This window comes from Rhinoderma darwinii, chromosome 12 (genome assembly GCF_050947455.1).
Source record: "Rhinoderma darwinii isolate aRhiDar2 chromosome 12, aRhiDar2.hap1, whole genome shotgun sequence".
Classification (NCBI taxonomy): domain Eukaryota; kingdom Metazoa; phylum Chordata; class Amphibia; order Anura; family Rhinodermatidae; genus Rhinoderma; species Rhinoderma darwinii.
Window position 1 is genome coordinate 79,086,017 of NC_134698.1, and position 21,910 is coordinate 79,107,926.

Here is a 21,910-nt window from a genome sequence, read left to right on the forward strand (position 1 = left end):
CTCCCTCTGGTGATGGCAGCAGGCATTGCAGAATTTGTAGACCTCTTAAGAAAGTGGCGCTCCTAACGCTATCTAGATATTAGGAATTTTGGAGATAAACGAACTGGTGCTCAAGTGTGAACATTGACTTTACACCGGATTATCTCCCCTCCCCCATTAAACGAACGCTAGGTCTCATGTATGATGTAGTTGTATTGATGATGGGTATTGTCCATTGACATACTTGTTTACCTCTCCTCCCGTCCCACCCAGAACCTTATCTATCTACAGCAGCTTCCCAAAACACAACGCCTTCACGTAAATGTGTTTGTATTTTATGGTGCGGAGAAGGGGGGGGGGGGTGATATTCGCTAAAAACGACACAAAATTAGGCTAAAAGTGCACAGTATTAGAACAGGCTGCATACATGTCCCTATTGCTTTTGGTCTTTTTGCCGTTTTCCATCAATGCCCTGTCCTGAAATACTTTGTGCTGCTGGTAAGTTTAAAGGTCACAAAGATTGTGAAATAGTTTGATTCCATTCTCCTTCTAGCATTATTTCATTATTTAAACTTCCCCCAAATACGTTTAGCACACTCCTCTCCTGAAATACTTTGTTCTGCTGGTGAAACAATACACAATTGCTGTGACCTCACATGTGTCACTGTCCCTCTTCTAGCATCATTTTTTTTTTTTTTTTTCTAACACCCCCTCCCTCCCCAACCTCTCATTTGGCCATTGCCAGTAGTACAGATTGAAGGGTCTTCCAATGGGAGTTCTGGACGATATATTTACTGGTGCGCTGCAAAGTCAAGTTTTGTAACTTTTTTTTTTTTTAATTATTCTGAGAGAGGCTGCGTGGAGTCTTGTGTGAATGAAGCGTTGTCCTACAATTAAAAAAAAAAGCAAACTTGCAACTTTCCAATATACTTTTTCAATTACCATTTTCCAGATCTCTGCTTGCTGTTAATATTGCTCACTCCACAGAGGGTTTGATACAATGGATCAGGATGTAAACAAGGATTCCGGTCTTCTGGAATTCCATTCACTGAGAGCAAGCAGAGATATTAAAAATGGCAAAACTAAAAGTACATAAAGTTTTAGAATTTTCTCATTATGGAATGATTAACCCCTTGAAATTCACCGCTGTTGCAATGGGTTATTGTAGCGATCAGCCTAGTGTCCTGGACAGGAGAGGGGTCTGTGCTATGGCTCTAGACTGGATCTATTGAAACAAACACTGAAAGTGGTGAAGAATTAAAAGGCAAAATATATTCGCAAGTTGCACCTTTTAGGCCTTATTCACACGAGCGTGTTAAAACAACGGACGTCACACGGACCTATGCAATTCAATGGGGCCATTCAGACATTGTGTCTTTCACGCACCCATTGTAGTCAATGGGCGCATGAAAAAAAAAAATCGGACAGCACACGGATATTATCCGTGTTTTTCACGCACAAGTTGCTAAAGAAATGATGGGGAAAAAACGCAGACGTGCACCGTACACGGATGCCACACGGAACTGCAACGCAGGAAAAACGCTGCGTTTTTTTACCACGCGCAAAACGGACACGCTCGTGTGAATTAGGCCTTATTTACAGGAGATTGAACGACCCCTTTAAACGCAAGTTGTTGCCCATCAAATCTGCTGGTAGAATACAGGCTGCTGGGTAACGGTGCGGTTGTGCAGCGATGGGGAAATCTGGATTCCTGATGGATTTTCTGCTTAGAACAGAAGGAATTGATCGTATTGTTATATTTGGGAATTGCTATTTAAGCAGCTGAACTACGGCGTCAGTTACCCCAAGAGAACGGTTGCACCTCCTGTAATAATGCCACAAGTTCTGTAATTTTATTTCTAACCAATAAATACAGAAGGTCGGTACCCGGAGGGGAGTCTCCGAGCGCTATACATAACTGTACAATGACTTGTATATATTCTATAAAGTGCTTTTCAGTAAGGGGGGAGCTGCGCCTGTCCAAAAATGCAGCAATCAATCAGTGATCTCCACCAGTTGCAAAACTACAACGCCCAACATTTCCAGGGCAACACTGGAATGCCACAGGTTGGAGATCACTGCTCAATACCAACCCAACAAGCAGGTGACCTTTCCAAGGGGTTGGGACATCATTTGTAGCCTCCCTTTTTTTGGCGGTCATGTGCGGGACGCTTGAGCCGCTGCGATTACATGAAATAAACATCAAATATAATAATAAAAGTGAAGTGCAAATTCTGCAAGACATAGAATAACAAAAAGCTAAAAGTCCCGTTAAGAAAATAATCTGATGTATCGCTTTAACATTTCCCCAAAAATAGAATTATACAATAAAATTCAATAAAACAGGTGCTGGATTATCATAGTCCGGATTATTTTACAGTCAAGAATGTTCACACGCAAAACAAAACACGGCTGTAAAATACGGAGCGCTTCAAGGGAGAACAGCCCCTGATTTTCAAGCATTTTTGGGAGCTGTTTTTTTATTGACCCAATGAAAAACGGCCCAAGAAGTGACATGCGCTTCTTTTTACGGGGGCGTTTTTTTACATGCCGATTCTTCAAACGGCCGTGTAAAAAAACCGCCCCAACTAAATGCTGTTTTTCCCATTTGAAAGCAATGGACAGATGTTGGGAGGTGTTCAGCCTCCGTATTTTTTGTATTCGCCTGATCACTGGTCCATCATACGCAATATCTGCCTTAAGGCGTACAGCAGAAATGGATCACTAGCGATTATACCATCACTTGCTACAACTGGAATCCAGATACACATCAGCCATTCTGAACAAGTAGAATTGCAGTGTAAAGTATGGGGGTGACAGCAGAAACAAAATATCTGATCGGACAGAAATTGGATTTCAGACTACCGCAGACTCCTGTAGACAATGCAGCTAATCTGGAGTCAGTAGTCATAACTATGCCCTAAAGCATGAGAGCCAACGCTGAAGATAATAAATAGCAGCAAAGGTGGGGGGGCACCTTCTAATGCCAATCTTTTAGAATTGGGTCTCTGCCATTTGGCATATGATACCACCCATCACTGTGTACATCGTAAACCACCATCGCTCAGCATCTGTTAGTAATACATTATAAACTGACAGCCCAAACATGGGAACCTAGTGACAGGTGGTGTGCCAAGTGCCTGCGTTCTGTATGTCGCCCCATAGACGATGCCTGATGTGAACTATACACTGGATCTGAGTCTTGTACGGCAGCCGTGGATGATCGTCCTTGTAAAACTTTCCTACGTTCAGACCCTCAGGCACAAGACCCCCAAAAAAATGTAAGAAGTTCTATTTTGGGACTTGTTTTTGTAGGGCCGAGGGTCTTAAGAAGTTTGGTACGGAAATCTCTTCCAGGGCCTCCGGAAATCTGTCAGCAGGGATGGCCCTGAGCAGACTCTGCATAGACACAGTTAACAGGGTAGGGGGAGTGGTGCCAGTCAGCCATCTGTACAAGTCCTGCCCCAGCACCTCCTGCCAGGCTGTGCCCTCTTCCTGGAGCCGCTGCCGGGTAGAGAGGGGCACTCCCCCTGGCATGTACAGGAGCACGTAGTCCAGGCACAGTCTGTTGAGGCGCAGATCCTGTGGACTGTTCCGTATAAGTTGCAGGAGACAGTCCAGGGGGGTTTTGCCACTGCAGTCCATTATGTACGGGCAAGCTCCATGCCCCAGCAGAAGGGTTAGACATTCAATTCGCAGCAGCTCACAAGCCAGGTGTATGGGGGTCTTGCCACCTTCCACCTGCTGGCATCCCCTTTGGTTAATGTAGACTGTCCGGCTTTCAGAAGGGAATGTCCGGAGGGTGCGCAGGATTTCCTGCAGGATCTGCAGCCGGTTATAGCGCACCGCCATGGTGAGGTGAGGAGATCCAGACTGGCAGCAGCTGAAACTCTTGCTTGGCACAGCTAGGGCATCGTTTGGGAAGTGGCTGAGCAGGTAGCGGGCATAAGGCTGGTGATCGTGTACCAGGGCGTAGAGCAGAGCCTCAGAGGGTGAATACGAGCTCACAATGCCGCCTTCCTCCCAGTGTAGAACCTCCATGAGCCGCATGTCCTCCAGTAACCACACCGGCAGAAGGTCCCGCACTGCCTGGTAGAACGCAAATGACGTCTTCTTGCATTGCTTCTGTGACTGGTACTCTGGAGGGCGGGGTGCCCATTGAATGGTGCCAGGCATCTCAGCATGAACGGGTCCACCCTAAAATGGACACATATATGTAAGTAATAATTCACCACTGACGGGGGGGCCTTCACCTCTGCACTACATGAGGGCTCCCTACAATAACTACCTCACCGTACTGCCGCCTGTACACACCAGAGAGGACTGATCCCTATATATACAACGTGTGCAGCAATATATGCCCAGCACACCAGCATGAACACTATGGGGGGGGGGGGGGTCATTACATAAATATATATTCTCCAGGGATCAGAACACTAGACTAGATACTATGGGGGAGGGGTTATTACATCAATATGTGCATAAGAGGGAATTTCTGCACCCCTACATTCCCTATAGGGAGGAGATTACATTATTGCATTTTCCTAACATGAATGCCACTAAACCTCCATATCAATACACAGTGTTCTCACAACCCCCACCTCATAGACAATACAGCGGCCCCCGTACTGTTATATATACTGATCACCTGCAAGATAAAGGAGGAAAACTGCAAATATACTGGAGGTGACCAGCCAGGTATATAGGTCCTCCGCATACACAGTGTACAGGGTCTTCAGCCGCACATCTCCAATGTAAGGGGGGGGGGGGGATTGCCAGCACATATTACAGGGGAGACCACGGTTTATTATACGGGGGGGCATTACCAGCATATATTACAGGGGAGACCACGGTTTATTATATGGGGGGGGGGGGCGCATTACCAGCATATATTACAAGGGAAGCCGGGGTTTATTATACGGGGGGGGGGCGCGCATTACCAGCATATATTACAGGGGAGATCGCGGTTTATTATACGGGGGGGGGGGGGGGGGGGGTATTACCAGCATATATTAGAGGGGGGGGAATCACTGTTTATTATACGGGTGGGTAGGGGGTATTACCACCATATATTAGAGGGGGGGGATCAATGTTTATTATACGGGGGGGGGGAGCGGCATTGCATTACCACCATATATTACAGTGGTGATCAATGTTTATTATACGGGGGGGGGGGGTATTACCAGCATATATTAGAGGGGGGGGTATTACCAGCATATATTACAGGAGAGATCACGGTTTATTATACGGGGGGGGGGGGGGGCAGCTCTGGAGATATATATATATAGCAGTACACCTACAGATCTGTATATAGTGCAGAATATATAATGTAGAACCAGCACAAAAACATTGCCCGCAGCCATGAGATGCCAGGCAGCAGAACAACGTCCCAGGACTGGCAGCAGCTCTGCACAGTGAAATCTAGGCAGCCCCTCCCCCATCTGCAGGGCTATCACTGGCATGGACATGAATAATGGGGGGCACCGGGGCAGGATCTCGGCTCTCACCTCTCAAGCTCCTTGTCCGGTCATTGCAGAGTCTCGCAGCTCATTGATCGGTCACTTCTGAGCGTCTCCCCTGCTCGTAGCTCCGCTCTGTGTCTCCGCTGCACACGGCCAGTCCCGGGCTCTCCTGCACCGTCTATCCGCCGCCCGGGGCCTGTCTCCAGCAAACACTTGTTGTCTGCTCCGGGCATTTTTATCCCAGAGTCCTGAAGGTCGTCAGCACCGCGGAACTGTCCAGTCTGCGCTGATTGGCTGGAGAGTCACACGGCTCCGCTGTCATTGGCTGTGCTGAACCCCCCTTCTGGAAACTTGACGTCAGAGTTTGAAAAGTTTCCAAGAAAGTTTTCTGTGCCTGAGTGATAGCATGTGTGATAGTGATAGGGGGAGGAGGAGGAAGACGGCAGGGGGCAAATGTACAAAACACCAGCACTGCCAGGAATTACTGCATGTTACATCGCGATCATATGGATACTTACATAATAGAGTGTAACCATAAAAGCGCCGGCATGACCATCCCCCTTGTTATTTATTATCATTAATAATCATTATTCATTTATCACATACATGATACGCAGACCCTATGCAAAGAATATAACTACTATAACACTGCCCAGTGGCGGACACAGACTGCAAAAGGCCCCTGTGCAGATAATGTGCCAGGGCCCCCCCCCCCCCCCACCCCGCAAACTTCTCATGGCCGACGGTCCGCTTTCAGCTGCATCGCTGGGTCTCCTAAGTGACCCAACAATGCAGCACTAGCAGCCGGGGCGTCACTAAGGCTGGGTTCACACACACACTATTTACGGACGTAATTTGGGCGTTTTAGCATTGAATTACATCCGAAAATGCGGCTCAAAAGCGTCGGAAAACATCTGCCCATTCATTTGAATGGGTCTTACGATGTTCTGTGCCGATGGTCATTTTTTTTTACGCGCCGCTGTCGAAAGGCGGCGCGTAAAAAACTGCCTGTCACTTCTTCAGATGTAAATGGAGCCGTTTTCCATGGACTCCATGGAAAACCAGCTTCAATTACTTCCGTAGTGGACGCAGCAAAAGACGCCTGCACATGCCATTACGGCTGAAATTACGGTGCTGTTTTCTCCTGAAAACAGCACAGTAATTTCAGCCGTAACAGACGCTGCCGTGTGAACATACCCTCAGGGCTTAAAATGTCCGGGAAATAGCCCCAATACATATGTGTCCGCCCCAAAAAAAAGTGTGTGTATAGGAGACAGCATAGCATATCTATAGCACTACGACCCTATAAACTATGGATAGGATTAGATACAGTGGCTGAGCAGACAGTATCACACATGATAGGATTAGATACAGTGGCTCAGAAGGCAGTATCACACATGATAGGATTAGATACACAGCTCAGCAGACAGTATCACACATGATAGGATTAGATACAGTGGCTCAGCAGACAGTACCACACATGATAGGATTAGATACAGTGGCTCAGCAGACAGTACCACACATGATAGGATTAGATACAGTGGCTCAGCAGACAGTATCACACATGATAGGATTAGATACAGTGGCTCAGCAGACAGTACCACACATTATAGGATTAGATACAGTGGCTCAGCAGACAGTATCACACATGATAGGATTAGATACAGTGGCTCAGCAGACAGTATCACACATGATCGGATTAGATATAGGGCCCAGCACAGTATCATACATGATTGGATTAGATACACAGCTCAGCAGACTGTATCACACATGATAGGATTAGATACAGGGCCCAGCTCGCTGACATTGCGGCTCCAGCGCTGGACCCAGGAAAGGTAAGAATAATAATTTTGCTTCTTTATGTGTTACTGATTATTTTTGTGTGTTTGTGTTTTTTTTACAGGTTCGGTTGTTGGACTTCGGATACGAGGACTTCAATGACGGCGTTTTTTTTATTCTCAATAAAATGGTTAATGAGGGTTGTGTTTTTATTTCAATAAAAAAAATTTCTATGTGCTTGTATCTTTTTAAACTTTATTATCACCGCCTTAGTAATGGCCGCTGGCTGATTGACAACCTCCATTACTAAGGCGAGGCTTAATGTTAGCCGGTGCAGAGTCTACACTAACCCCCATTATTACCCCGGTACCCACCGCCACCAGGGGTACTGGGAAGAGCCGGGTACAAACCAGTACCCGACCAGCTGTAGTGACGGGCAGGCACCGGGGTGGCCGCAGGCTGGTAGTATTAGGCTGGGGAAGGCCAAAAACAGTGGCCCTTCCCACCCTTGTAATGCTGCCTGCTGCTGCTGTGTTGTATCTGGCTGGTTATGAAAATTGGGGGGGACCCGACATCGTTCTTTCCAATTATTTTTTAAATGACGTGGCGTCCCCCCCATTTTCATAACCAGCCAGATACAATAAAGCAGCAGCAGCCTAGCATCACCAGGGTAGGAAGGGCCACTGTATCTGGCCTTTCCCCTCCTGATAATACCAGCCTGCGGCCACCCCAGTGGCCGACCATCACTACAGATGGTCAGGTACTGGATCGTACCCGGCTCTTCCCAGCACCCCTGGTGGCGGTGGGTACCGGGGTAATAAAGGGGGTTAGTGTTAGCCTCTGCACCGGCTAACACTAAGCCCTGCCTTAGCAATGGATGCTGTCAATCAGCCGGCGGCCATTACTAAGGCGGTAGTAATATAGTTTAAAAAAAACCACAAAGACATAGAAAAAATATTTTATTGAAATAAAAAAAAAAAACACAACCCTCATTAACCATTTTATTAATAAAAAAAAAAGCTGTCATCGAAGTAGTCCTGGAATCCGCCGTAGTCCAACGACCGAACCTGTAAGAAAACACACAAAAAATGATTAGTAACACATGTGTTAGGGTATGTGCACACACACTAATTACGTCCGGAATTGACGGACGTATTTCGGCCGCAAGTACCGGACCGAACACACTGCAGGGAGCCGGGCTCCTAGCATCATAGTTATGTACGACGCTAGGAGTCCCTGCCTCGCTGCCGGACAACTGTCCGGTACTGAAAACATGATTACAGTACAGGACAGTTGTCCCACAGCGAGGCAGGGACTCCTAGCGTCGTACATAAGTACGACGCTAGGAGCCCGGCTCCCTGCAGTGTGTTCGGTCCGGTACTTGCGGCCGAAATACATCCGTCACTTACGGACGTAATTAGTGTCTGTGCACATACCCTAAGGCTTAGATACAGGGCCCATGTGTGATACTGTCTGTGGGACCCTGTATCTAAGCCTACCACAAGGTAGGCTTAGATACAGGGTCCAGCAGACAGTAATCTTATACAGTATAAGATTACTGTGTGCTGGGGCCCTGTATCTAAACCTACAGTGTGGTAGGCTTAGATACAGGGCCCAGCAGACAGGATCACGCATGGGCCATGTATCTAAGCCTACCATGTGATTGGCTTAGATACAGGGCCCAGCAGACAGCATCACACAATCTGTGATCCTGTCTCATGGGCCCCCTAAGCCTGCTACATCGTAGGCTTAGGGGTTGTGCAGTCCCTAAACATTGATGGCCTATCCTCAGGATAGGCCATCAATAGCTGATGTGTCGCCCGGGACCCGCAAATCAGCTGTTTTGAAGGGGCCGCAGCACTCGTACGAGAGCTGCTTCCCCTTCATTTCACTACTCGCCCACACTGTGAATCGCCGAAACCGATTCACAGTGTGACCGGAATGAAGTGACAGGAATGAAGGGGAGCAGCTCTCGTACGAGTGCTGCGGCCCCTTCAAAACAGCTGATTGGCGGGTCCCAGGAGTCGGACCCCGCCAGTCAGGGCTATCTTACCTTCCTCTTCGGCCGCGGCGGGAGTTCTGTCGTCTCGATGCTGTGCGCGGCGCATAGCGCTGTGACGTCATGTGCTGCGCACAGCGCCTGACGTCAGGACCTCCGCTGCGATCCGGAACCAGGAAGGTAAGTAAAGTATGTTACTATAGTAACAGGGGCCCGCGGCCCGAGTTACTATAGTAACTTTTTATTGATGTGGTGCGGGGGGCCGTGGGCCCCCCTGGCTTCGGGGCCCGGTCGCAATTGCGACCGCTGCGACCCCTATAGCTACGCCAGTGGTCCACGGGCCTCTGTCTCAGTCCTCAGCATCGCGCAGCTGAGAACTGAGTCGGCCAGCAGAGGAACGGGCCCCCTTCCCACGCGGGGCCCTTGTGCAGCTGCACCGGCTGCACATGCGGTATGTCCGCCCCTGACACTGCCCCTTTATACAAGAATATAACTACTATAATACTGCCCCCTATATACAAGAATATAACTACTATAATACTGCCCCCTATATACACGAATATAACTACTATAATACTGCCCCCTATATACACGAATATAACTACTATAACACTGCCCCTTTATACAAGAATATAACTACTATAATACTGCCCCCTTTATACAAGAATATAACTACTATAATACTGCCCCCTTTATACAAGAATATAACTACTATAATACTGCCCCTATATACAAGAATATAACTACTATAATACTGCTATTATATACAAGAATATAACTACTATAATACTGCTCCTATATACAAGAATATAACTACTATAATACTGCCCCCTTTATACAAGAATATAACTACTATAATACTGCCCCCTATATACAAGAATATAACTACTATAATACTGCCCCCTATATACACGAATATAACTACTATAACACTGCCCTTTTATACAAGAATATAACTACTATAATACTGCCCCCTATATACACGAATATAACTACTATAATACTGCCCCTTATATACAAGAATATAACTACTATAATACTACCTCCTATATAGAAGAATATAACTACTATAATACTACCCCTATATACAAGAATATAACTACTATAAGGGTATGTTCACACGGCCTATTTACGGACGTAATTCGGGCGTTTTTGCCCCGAATTACGTCTGAAAATAGCGCCTCAATAGCGCTGACAAACATCTGCCCATTGAAAGCAATGGGCAGACGTTTGTCTGTTCACACGAGGCGTATATTTACGCGCCGCTGTCAAATGACGGCGCGTAAATAGACGCCCGCGTCAAAGAAGTGACCTGTCACTTCTTTGGCCGTAATTGGAGCCGTTATTCATTGACTCCAATGAATAGCAGCGCTAATTACGGCCGTAATTGATGCGGCGTTCAAGCGCCTGCACATGCCGGTACGGCTGAAATTACGGGGATGTTTTCAGGCTGAAACATCCCCGTAATTTCAGCCGTAACGGACGCCCTCGTGTGAACATACCCTAATACTGCCCCTATATACAAGAATATAACTACTATAATACTGCCCCTATATACAAGAATATAACTACTATAATACTGCCCCTATATACAAGAATATAACGACTATAATACTGCCCCTATATACAAGAATATAACGACTATAATACTGCCCCTATATACAAGAATATAACGACTATAATACTGCCCCTTCTATACAAGAATATAACTACTATAATACTGCCCCTATATACAAGAATATAACTACTATAATACTGCCCCTATATACAAGAATATAACGACTATAATACTGCCCCTATATACAAGAATATAACGACTATAATACTGCCCCTTCTATACAAGAATATAACTACTATAATACTGCCCATATATACAAGAATATAACTACTATAATACTGCTCCTATATACAAGAATATAACTACTATAATACTGCCCCTATATACAAGAATATAACTACTATAATACTGCCCCTATATACAAGAATATAACTACTATAATACTGCCCCTATATACAAGAATATAACTACTATAATACTGCCCCTTCTATACAAGAATATAACTACTATAATACTGCTCCTATATACAAGAATATAACTACTATAATACTGCCCCTATATACAAGAATATAACTACTATAATACTGCCCCTTCTATACAAGAATATAACTACTATAATACTGCTCCTATATACAAGAATATAACTACTATAATACTGCCCCTATATACAAGAATATAACTACTATAATACTGCCCCTATATACAAGAATATAACTACTATAATACTGCCCCCTATATACAAGAATATAACTACTATAATACTGCCCCTATATACAAGAATATAACTACTATAATACTGCCCCTATATACAAGAATATAACTACTATAATACTGCTCCTATATACAAGAATATAACTACTATAATACTGCCCCTATATACAAGAATATAACGACTATAATACTGCCCCTATATACAAGAATATAACGACTATAATACTGCCCCTATATACAAGAATATAACTACTATAATACTGCCCCTTCTATACAAGAATATAACTACTATAATACTGCCCATATATACAAGAATATAACTACTATAATACTGCTCCTATATACAAGAATATAACTACTATAATACTGCCCCTATATACAAGAATATAACTACTATAATACTGCCCCTATATACAAGAATATAACTACTATAATACTGCCCCTATATACAAGAATATAACTACTATAATACTGCCCCTATATACAAGAATATAACTACTATAATACTGCCCCTATATACAAGAATATAACTACTATAATACTGCCCCCTATATACAAGAATATAACTACTATAATACTGCATAGAAAATGTATAGGAGGAAACCTCCAGCTCACCTTAGGGCAAATGGACTTCCAATGCCTCCTGCGCACGGATCTTCGTGTCGGCACACGTTGATAGAAGTGTAGAAAGTAGTGGATGAGATCCAGCGCACAATGTATGCAAAAATGATCCAATGGTGGGTTTAAAATGGAATCTGGTTCCAATTTTATTTGAATGAAAGTAAAAACCGGGAGACAAACTTCCCACAGCGGGTAAGATGGATGTATTGAAGAAGAAATAGGTGTGTAGCCTACGCGTTTCAGACGGAGTCCTCGTCCTTAGTCATGGCTGAAAGAATGAAAAGTTTGACAGTCGGGGTTGGAGCTATATCCGGTTCTATGCAGGTGAATTTAATTGCGGTTCAAAGGAGTGAACATATGAAACGCAACAGTACAATTGGTATGTGAACAGTATATATGTTTCTCAACTCTCGCATATCGTAGTGAACAACTCGGTATGAATTATATGCCATAGATGAAATACTGACAAAGAAGGGAAGGAATAACAATATGTATAAGCCCCTTGTCATGTCGTCATTCGTTTAAGACGCACTATAGTCGAGGCAAGTAACATCATAATCTACGCTTGATAAGATGATGTTTTATCAGCGTGATTTATAATATGAATATTCAAGTGTCAGATTTATAATTTACAGAAGAAAAAATGTATATAGTTGATCTAGAACGATAATGTTGAATTGAATTAGAACCGGAGATAAGTCCTGCTTGAATAAAAACGCCCCAACTTGTCATCCGTATTATGTTGGAGTGAAAAGATGGTGTGAATCAGGTACAAAAGAGAGAATTTAAAATAGATTAAAAGTGACAAACATTGATGTATATATCAGTAGGTCTATAATGGACTAATGGTCAGATGTAGCATGTCACATATCGCATAAACAAACAGAACAAACAGAGACCCTGAATGTATATCAATTGATAGGTTTCGGAGCAAATAAAAACCCAAAAAATTTAGTCTACCAAAGAATGTTGGTTGTGTTTTATAGGGCATGAGCGATAGATAAAAATTCGTTAGTGTATTAATAATATGACCAAAGAATGCGATATATCGCATTGTATATAGAACTATAAAGTCATAAGCCTACAGCCGTTAATTATGATAACCTAGGAAACCAAATCCATAGAATTTAGGTCAATGATATAACGATGTGACCAAAGCATAGATAAAAGGCAACGATGTAAATCCCATAACCACTATAATTAGGGAGAGATACAAAAAATGGGAATATTTACAAGAATATAACTACTATAATACTGCCCCAATATACAAGAATATAACTACTATAATACTGCCCCCTATATACAAGAATATAACTACTATAATACTGCTCCTATATACAAGAATATAACTACTATAATACTGCCCCCTATATACAAGAATATAACTACTATAATACTGCCCCTATATACAAGAATATAACTACTATAATACTGCCCCTATATACAAGAATATAACTACTATAATACTGCTCCTATATACAAGAATATAACTACTATAATACTGCCCCTATATACAAGAATATAACTACTATAATACTGCCCCTATATACAAGAATATAACTACTATAATACTGCTCCTATATACAAGAATATAACTACTATAATACTGCCCCCTATATACAAGAATATAACTACTATAATACTGCCCCTATATACAAGAATATAACTACTATAATACTGCCCCTATATACAAGAATATAACTACTATAATACTGCTCCTATATACAAGAATATAACTACTATAATACTGCCCCTATATACAAGAATATAACTACTATAATACTGCCCCCTATGTACAAGAATATAACTACTATACTACTGCTCCTATATACAAGAATATAACTACTATAATACTGCCGCTGTGTATAAGAATAGAACTACTATAATACTACTCCTATATACAAGAATATAACTACTATAATACTGCCCCCTATGTACAAGAATATAACTACTATAATACTGCTCCTATATACAAGAATATAACTACTATAATACTGCTCCTATATACAAGAATATAACTACTATAATACTGCCCCTATATACAAGAATATAACTACTATAATACTGCTCCTATATACAAGAATATAACTACTATAATACTGCCGCTGTGTATAAGAATAGAACTACTAGAATACTGCCTCCTATATACAAGAATAGAACTACTATAATACTGCCTCCTATATACAAGAATATAACTACTATAATACTGCTCCTATATACAAGAATATAACTACTATAATACTGCCGCTGTGTATAAGAATAGAACTACTAGAATACTGCCTCCTATATACAAGAATATAACTACTATAATACTGCCTCCTATATACAAGAATAGAACTACTATAATACTGCCTCCTATATACAAGAATATAACTACTATAATACTGCCCCTATATACAAGAATATAACTACTATAATACTGCCCCCTATATACAAGAATATAACTACTATAATACTGCCCCCTATGTATAAGAATATAACCGTCCCTGTAGTCCTGGAATTCCGATCTTATATCTGCCTACGTGTTGACATTTTATTCATGAACCAGGATGGACAGACCTATAGGTGCTGCCTGGATGGGGAGATCTGCAGTGAACAGTAGACTGGATAATTGTTGTTATCATTTCAATGTAGACCAACTTGATTCCTTCTCTCTACTATCATTATGAGTCATTTCTTCTGCAGGGAATATTGTGCCACACAGGTCAACTTTTTAAGTTGCGACATCTGAAGAGAGGTTTTGTGGGTGACACCCAGGTTAGTGTCGGGGTACACACCATCGAGTCAAAGCCAGAAGTGGATCCAAAAGGAAGGAAAATTATCACTTCTGTGTTTGAGTTAAAAAACTGCACCGAAAACCGTGTGTGTAATCACGACCTTAAGGACAAACGAATTGTTGTGTAATTTGTGGTTGGATGGTCATGTGTATTCATTATCAGGACACTGTAGTAATGTTAGGGCTTGTGTATGAGGCTGCACATAGTGGTATATCTATATCGCTAGTGCAGTGTAAATGAATGGAGAGGAGTGCATGATGCCGATTGGTCAGCGTCATACACTCCTCTGTACAACGCCCACTTGGTCGAAAGTAAAAGTACATCCACTTGGGCATTAAGAAAGCTCATTAGCATAAACCAAAATCGCTCCTAACGTTGTGAAAAGAGATCGTTTTTTTTTTAAAAAAAAAGCATTACTGTCACCTACATTACAGCGCCGATCTCCTTATGTAGGAGACAGGGCACTTATAATGTGGTGACAGAGCCTCTTTAATGACTCGTTATGTCGAATCTTATGCCAATTAAGACAAGTCACAATTCTTTATAATTAACAAGCCGAGCAATTACACTAAACGTTATATACAATGGGGCCTCCCAAACCCCAACATTCTCCTGCTGGAAGGTGCCCTAGTAAAGTGTCCATTTACATCAGCTAATGACACCTTAATGTACCAGTCTAGGGTGGGGGTAGAGGTAGCACATGATGCTCGGTGTCTCTTACATTTTCTGCCCCATCCTTATCTGACCCTTTAGCCGTCAAGTCGTTAAATTGACACTTTGGGGTGTGGGGGATCGAGTACGATCGGGGTGGGGGGCCTCGGTTATCTCATTATGCTGGGCAAAAGAGCTTTAAGAGATTGTCCAGTATTATACAATGATTAAAGGGAAAGTGTCATTAATTTATTTTTATTATTATTATTATATTGCTTTTAGTATGATATTAAAATAAATTGTATTTATTTGTGTTCTCATGTTCTACTTTTTACATTTTTCTTTCTTTTACTTCTCTATGGGGGCTGCCATTTTTTTTTCATCTCTGTATGTGTCGATTAACAATGGAATACGGCACATACAACCCCATAGAGAATGCGAATGGGAGCCGTTCCATTCTCTGCATCGTACGCCGTCTGTGTGGGAACGGCACATGCGCCGCTCCCACACAGACCAAAACTAAGCTCGTTAGCAGAGCGAAATCCGGCGCCATTTTCTTATGGACCGGAAGCCGCTGCCATAAGATGACTACTTCCAGTCGCGGCTTCCGCCCATATGTTCAAGGAAGCGAAGACGCAAGGAATAGGAGCGGAGGTGGCAGCGGCAGCAGGTAAATTATGTTCGTGTTATACAGTCTGCTTAGCACTGTATCTAATCCTCCTACACTGTGCAGTCGCTCAGAAAATGGCGGCACACAGTGTAGGAGGTTTGAAGATTCAAACCCCTCCTTCTCCTGGCACTAGCCAGAATAAGGGAGGGGGGATTGTGTGAGGAAACTAGAGAGTGTGTCTACCCCAAATTTGCAGCATAAAGCAATGAGGTTGCTTTACCACATGCAATGCTGCAATTTTGGGAATTGCTCCCTCTAATGACCAGCACATGGAAATGTTATAAATTAGAATCTAATTTATAATATTTCCTGACTTGTGAAAAAATTAAAACAATGTGTAATTATTTAAATAATAATTGTTTAACTAAAAAAATAAAATTATAGCGACACATTCCCTTAAAGCTTGACTTATATAACAACTTTCTCATATAGTGTGTATTTCAATTCCTGATCATTTTCGAGAACTTTGCTTGCTGTCATTGAATGGGAATATTCTTAATTCCATTGAGAGGCTGAAACTTTATATAGACCTTAATAATTTTCACAGCTGGGGGACTGCTGCAATTGTATACAGTCTAGACAATCTGGGTGAGCTAGAAAATATGGGCTCCAGGCTGATACATTAACCTGCACTGATACATTGTAGCAAACTATCAGGACAGGAGAGAGCTGTATTTAGCCCAGACTTGATACAATTGTAGCAAACTCCCTACAGTTTTTCAGCCTCAAAAATGATGTAGGACTTAGGTTTACATGTGAGATCAGTGAGAACGAACTGTCTTTTTTAGATTTGAAAATCACAAAAACGGAAGGAGGTACAATCCGCACAAAGGTACATCGGAAAGAAACAGCAACTAATAGTTTTTTGCAATGGAATAGCTGTCATCCTTATTCCCTCAAACGTGGCATTCCGAAAGGCCAATTCATGAGAGTACGCAGGAATTGTAGCTCTATGGGTGATTTTGAGTTCCAGGCCCAGGAACTCAAAACAAGATTGAAGGATAGAGGCTTCCCCGAGAGTGTCATTAGGAAGGCCTATGAGGGAGCAAGGGATGCAGATAGGCAATGTCTCCTGGTCCCTAAAAAACGGAAAGAAGAACAAGTTACCAGACTCATAGGCACCTATGACTCAAAACAAAATGACATTATGCAGATACTGAATAGGTATTGGCGTATTCTCAGTTCTGATATAGATTTAGTAGACCAGATCACACAAAGGCCATCTGTCACGTATCGGAGAGGGAAAAATATAAGGGACAGAGTCATGCACAGCTGTTTCGACCCCATTTCACCTAGGGGTACATGGCTGGATAGACAAATACCAGGCACTTTCAGATGTGGTAGTTGTAAAGCCTGTGATTTCATTCTTAAAGGGAATAGTTTTACCAGTGTTGTCACACAGAAAAAATACAATATTCGGGATTATGTCAATTGCAAGACAGCAGGAGTAGTTTACCTAATTTCATGCCCATGCCCCCTAAATTATGTGGGTAAAACAGCACGACAATTTCGTCGTCGTATTAGGGAGCATGTTGGAGATATTATCCATGGTAGGGACACCCCAATATCTAAGCACGTGCATGCTAAACACCAAGGCCAGGCAGCAGTGTTAAAGTTTCAAGCAATTGAACTTGTCAGACCCCCCAAAAGAGGAGGGGACTGGGACAACCTGATTTTACGGAAGGAAGCGCAATGGATCCATAGACTGGAATGTATACAACCAGCAGGTTTAAATGAACAGACTAATTATACATGTTTTATCTAAATGTGTGATACCATCCCCCTATAGGTGACTTATCTTGGGGTGGGTGAGTGTTTATCTGCATTTTGCATTACCTATTTGAGATGGCTACACTGATCAGCCAACACATAAAGAGATCGTTTTGTCAGTTTTTCTAAGGAATAGGGACTTCTGTAACTTCGTCCACCTTATATGTGTTTATTTACTCTTGAGTTGCTTTGCGAGGTTGCCCACTTGCGGTGTTATACTGTCCCGTAAGATATACTTATAATACATCATCTTTTAGCGCTTACCTCCTCGTGTCTGGCAGTTCGGGCGATATGTCCTTGGCTTCCACTGCGCCTTCGGCATGATGCGGCCGATGATGACCCCTGGCTGTCAGCTGACGGCGGGGGGTCACATGGGCAGGTGTCACGAATCGAGAGGGTGTTGTGATTGGTCAATTCATGTGTTGCCGCCGAATACGATGGGTGGAGTTTAGCGTTTATAGTAACCTAGCGCCTGCAATGAAGTATGCCGTTGACATCGATACGTGCATCTTCCCGTGACGCACAGCGGAATATCCGCTGTTGAATAATAATATCGCTGGTGATGAGGCCAGAGTTACCAAGATACGGACCCCTGAGGATGAGTATCTGAAACGCGTAGGGTCGTTTAATGTTTATGGAATGTGTGCATTGGGGACAATTATATTGTGTTACACCCAGCACTAGGAGATCCGATTCTGTTGGATACCTATGCTTCAATTAGGGTTTGTACTACTGTTGTGCCCTGGGTATATGCTGATTCCTACAAATATCGTTTAAACACAGAGATATAGGTATCATAATAACTCAGTGTTTTTTTGTTTAATACATTTTTTAAATTTTCACGGTGGGGCTTATGTCACAGTGGTGTGTTACCCCTGTTTTTAAACTAGTTACTATTAAAGATATCTTTTTACTCAGTTGTCATTTCAGTGAACCTTATAATTAAATTTCTTTATATTGTGGGAGCACAATTAGATTTCTATCTAACTATACAGTGAAATTAGACAATCTGGGTGAGCTAGAAAATATGGGCTCCAGGCTGATACATTAACCTGCACTGATACATTGTAGCAAACTATCAGGACAGGAGAGAGCTGTATTTAGCCCAGACTTGATACAATTGTAGCAAACTCCCTACAGTTTTTCAGCCTCAGGATCTAAACAAGAATTTCCCCATTCCCATGAACAGCAAGAGAACTGGTAAATGGTGAGGAATTGAAACAGAAAGTATATTAGAAAGTTGCAGAACACTTTACAGAAAACTCCCTTCAGTTTAATCTAGTCAAGAAGTCGGACTGTCAGATCTATTAATTATTACACAGTCCTGAGATCCAGGTCCTCAAATAAGATAACATAAGACTTCCCAGCGGAGGAGAAAAGACAGTCACCATAGTAGTCTTAGGCCCTGTTCACACAGAGTATTTTGGCGTGGAAACCGCTCCGCAAAACTCGTCAAAAACCGTCTGAAAATGCCTCCCATTGATTTCAATGGGAGGCGGGGGTGGTTTTCTCCCGCGAGCGGTAAAACCGCCTCGCGGGAGTAAGAAGGGACAAGAATGGGAGGCAGATAAAGCGTATTTCGCTGAGTTTTTTGCCCGTAGAACTCAATGGGCGCTAGCGAAAAAAGCAGCGAAAATCGCGCCAAGCGCCGTGCAGGAAGGACAAAATCTGCCTCAAAATCTCAAACGGAATTTTGAGGCAGAATTTCCCTCCTGCAAAAAACTCCGTGTGAACACAGCCTTAAAAGGATATCTTCACCTCATGAAAACATTTTTTTTTTTTTTTTTTAAATAAAACCGTGTATCAGTGTGATTGGTGCAACTTTCTAATTACTTTTTAAAAAAAAATATTTCGACTTTCAGATACTGCTGCTTTGTATTCCATATCTTGCGCCAAGACCTGAATCTGTCACGTCAGCGGGACTGACAGATGTGATCGTTAGCAGCTTGATCAGGACCCGATGTCACTAAACCGAAGTTCATAACTTAGATGTGATCGAGAACAGGCGAATCCTGGTTGTCAGAGACACAGAGGACCCGCTGACACTGAACCCATCAGTCCCGCTGACCTGACGGATTCAGGTCTCAGCACAGACACAGCTGCTCTGTATACAGGATATAAAGCCGCTGTATCTCAAAAAGTAAAAATTATTTTTCACAAAAAGTAATTACAAAGTTGACCAAACACATTGATACACTGTTTTGTTATATATATATATATATATATATATACACATACATACATACATATATATATATATACATACATACACACACACACACACACACACACACACACACACATACACACACACACTACCGTTCAAATGTTTAGGGTCACTTAGAAATTTCCTTATTTTTGCAAGAAAAGCAGTTTTTTTGCAATGAAGATAACATTAAATTAATCAGAAATACACTCTATACATTGTTAATGTGGTAAATGACTATTCTAGCTGCAAACGTCTGGTGTTTAATGCAATATCTACATAGGTGTATAGAGGCCCATTTCCAGCAACCATCACTCCAGTGTTCTAATGGCACATTGTGTTTGCTAACTGTGTTAGAAGGCTAATGGATGATTAGAAAACACTTGAAAACCCTTGTGCAATTATGTTAGCACCGCTGTAAACTGTTTTGCTGTTTAGAGGAGCTATAAAACTGACCTTCCTTTGAGCTAGTTGAGAATCTGGAGCATTACATTTGTGGGTTCGATTAAACTCTCAAAATAGCTAGAAAAAGAGAGCTTTCATGTGAAACTCGACAGTCTATTCTTGTTCTTAGAAATGAAGGCTATTCCATGCGAGAAATTGCCAAGAAACTGAAGATTTCCTACAACGGTGTGTACTACTCCTTCCAGAGGACAGCACAATCAGGCTCTAACCAGAGTAGAAAGAGAAGTGGGAGGCCCCGCTGCACAACTGAGCAACAAGACAAGTACATTAGAGTCTCTAGTTTGAGAAATAGACGCCTCACAGGTCCTCAACTGGCAGCTTCATTAAATAGTACCCGCAAAACGCCAGTGTCAACGTCTACAGGGAAGAGGCGACTCCGGGATGTTGGCCTTCAGGGCAGAGTGGCAAAGAAAAAGCCATATCTGAGACTGGCTAATAAAAGGAAAAGATTAATATGGGCAAAAGCACACAGACATTGGACAGAGGAAGATTGGAAAAAAGTGTTATGGACAGACGAATCGAAGTTTGAGGTGTTTGGATCACACAGAAGAACATTTGTGAGACGCAGAACAACTGAAAAGATGCTGGAAGAGTGCCTGACGCCATCTGTCAAGCATGGTGGAGGTCATGTGATGGTCTGGGGTTGCTTTGGTGCTGGTAAAGTGGGAGATTTGTACAAGGTAAAAGGGATTTTGAATAAGGAAGGCTATCACTCCATTTTGCAACGCCATGCCATACCCTGTGGACAGCGCTTGATTGGAGCCAATTTCATCCTACAACAGGACAATGACCCAAAGCACCTCCAAATGATGCAAGAACTATTTGGGGAAGAAGCCGGCAGCTGGTATTCTATCTGTAATGGAGTGGCCAGCGCAGTCACCAGATCTCAACCCCATAGAGCTGTTGTGGGAGGAGCTTGACCGTATGGTACGCAAGAAGTGCCCATCAAGCCAATCCAACTTGTGGGAGGGGCTTCTGGAAGCATGGGGGGAAATGTCTCCCGATTACCTCAGCAAATTAACAGCTAGAATGCCAAAGGTCTGCAATGCTGGAATTGCTGCAAATGGAGCATTCCAAGACGAAAGCAAAGTTTGAAGGAGAAAATTATTATTTCAAATAAAAATCATTATTTCTAACCTTGTCAATGTCTTGACTATATTTTCTAGTCATTTTGCAACTCATTTGATAAATATAAGTGTGAGTTTTCATGGAAAATTTTCTGGGTGACCCCAAACTTTTGAACGGTAGTGTATATAAACGAA

The 21,910-nt window shown here is 42.6% G+C and overlaps 1 protein-coding gene across 6 annotated transcripts in view; it reads right to left on the reverse strand.

Moving 5' to 3' along the window:
• Positions 1 to 1,807: 1,807 nt before the first annotated feature.
• The window catches only part of ANKRD9 (ankyrin repeat domain 9), a 99,062-nt gene continuing 78,959 nt past the window's right edge, over positions 1,808 to 21,910 (reverse strand). For 4 of the 6 annotated variants that reach the window (XM_075843614.1, XM_075843613.1, XM_075843616.1 and 1 more), the window contains 3 exons: positions 12,104 to 12,377; positions 5,487 to 5,835; positions 1,808 to 4,176 (listed from right to left, as the gene is read on the reverse strand). In XM_075843614.1, coding sequence (XP_075699729.1) covers positions 3,271 to 4,155 — 885 coding nt within the window. In that variant the 5' untranslated portion in view covers positions 4,156 to 4,176; positions 5,487 to 5,835; positions 12,104 to 12,377 and the 3' untranslated portion in view covers positions 1,808 to 3,270. Of the gene's footprint in view, positions 4,177 to 5,486; positions 5,836 to 12,103; positions 12,440 to 21,910 lie in introns of those variants that run through there. The other 2 variants (XM_075843617.1, XM_075843618.1) reach the window with 2 other exon arrangements.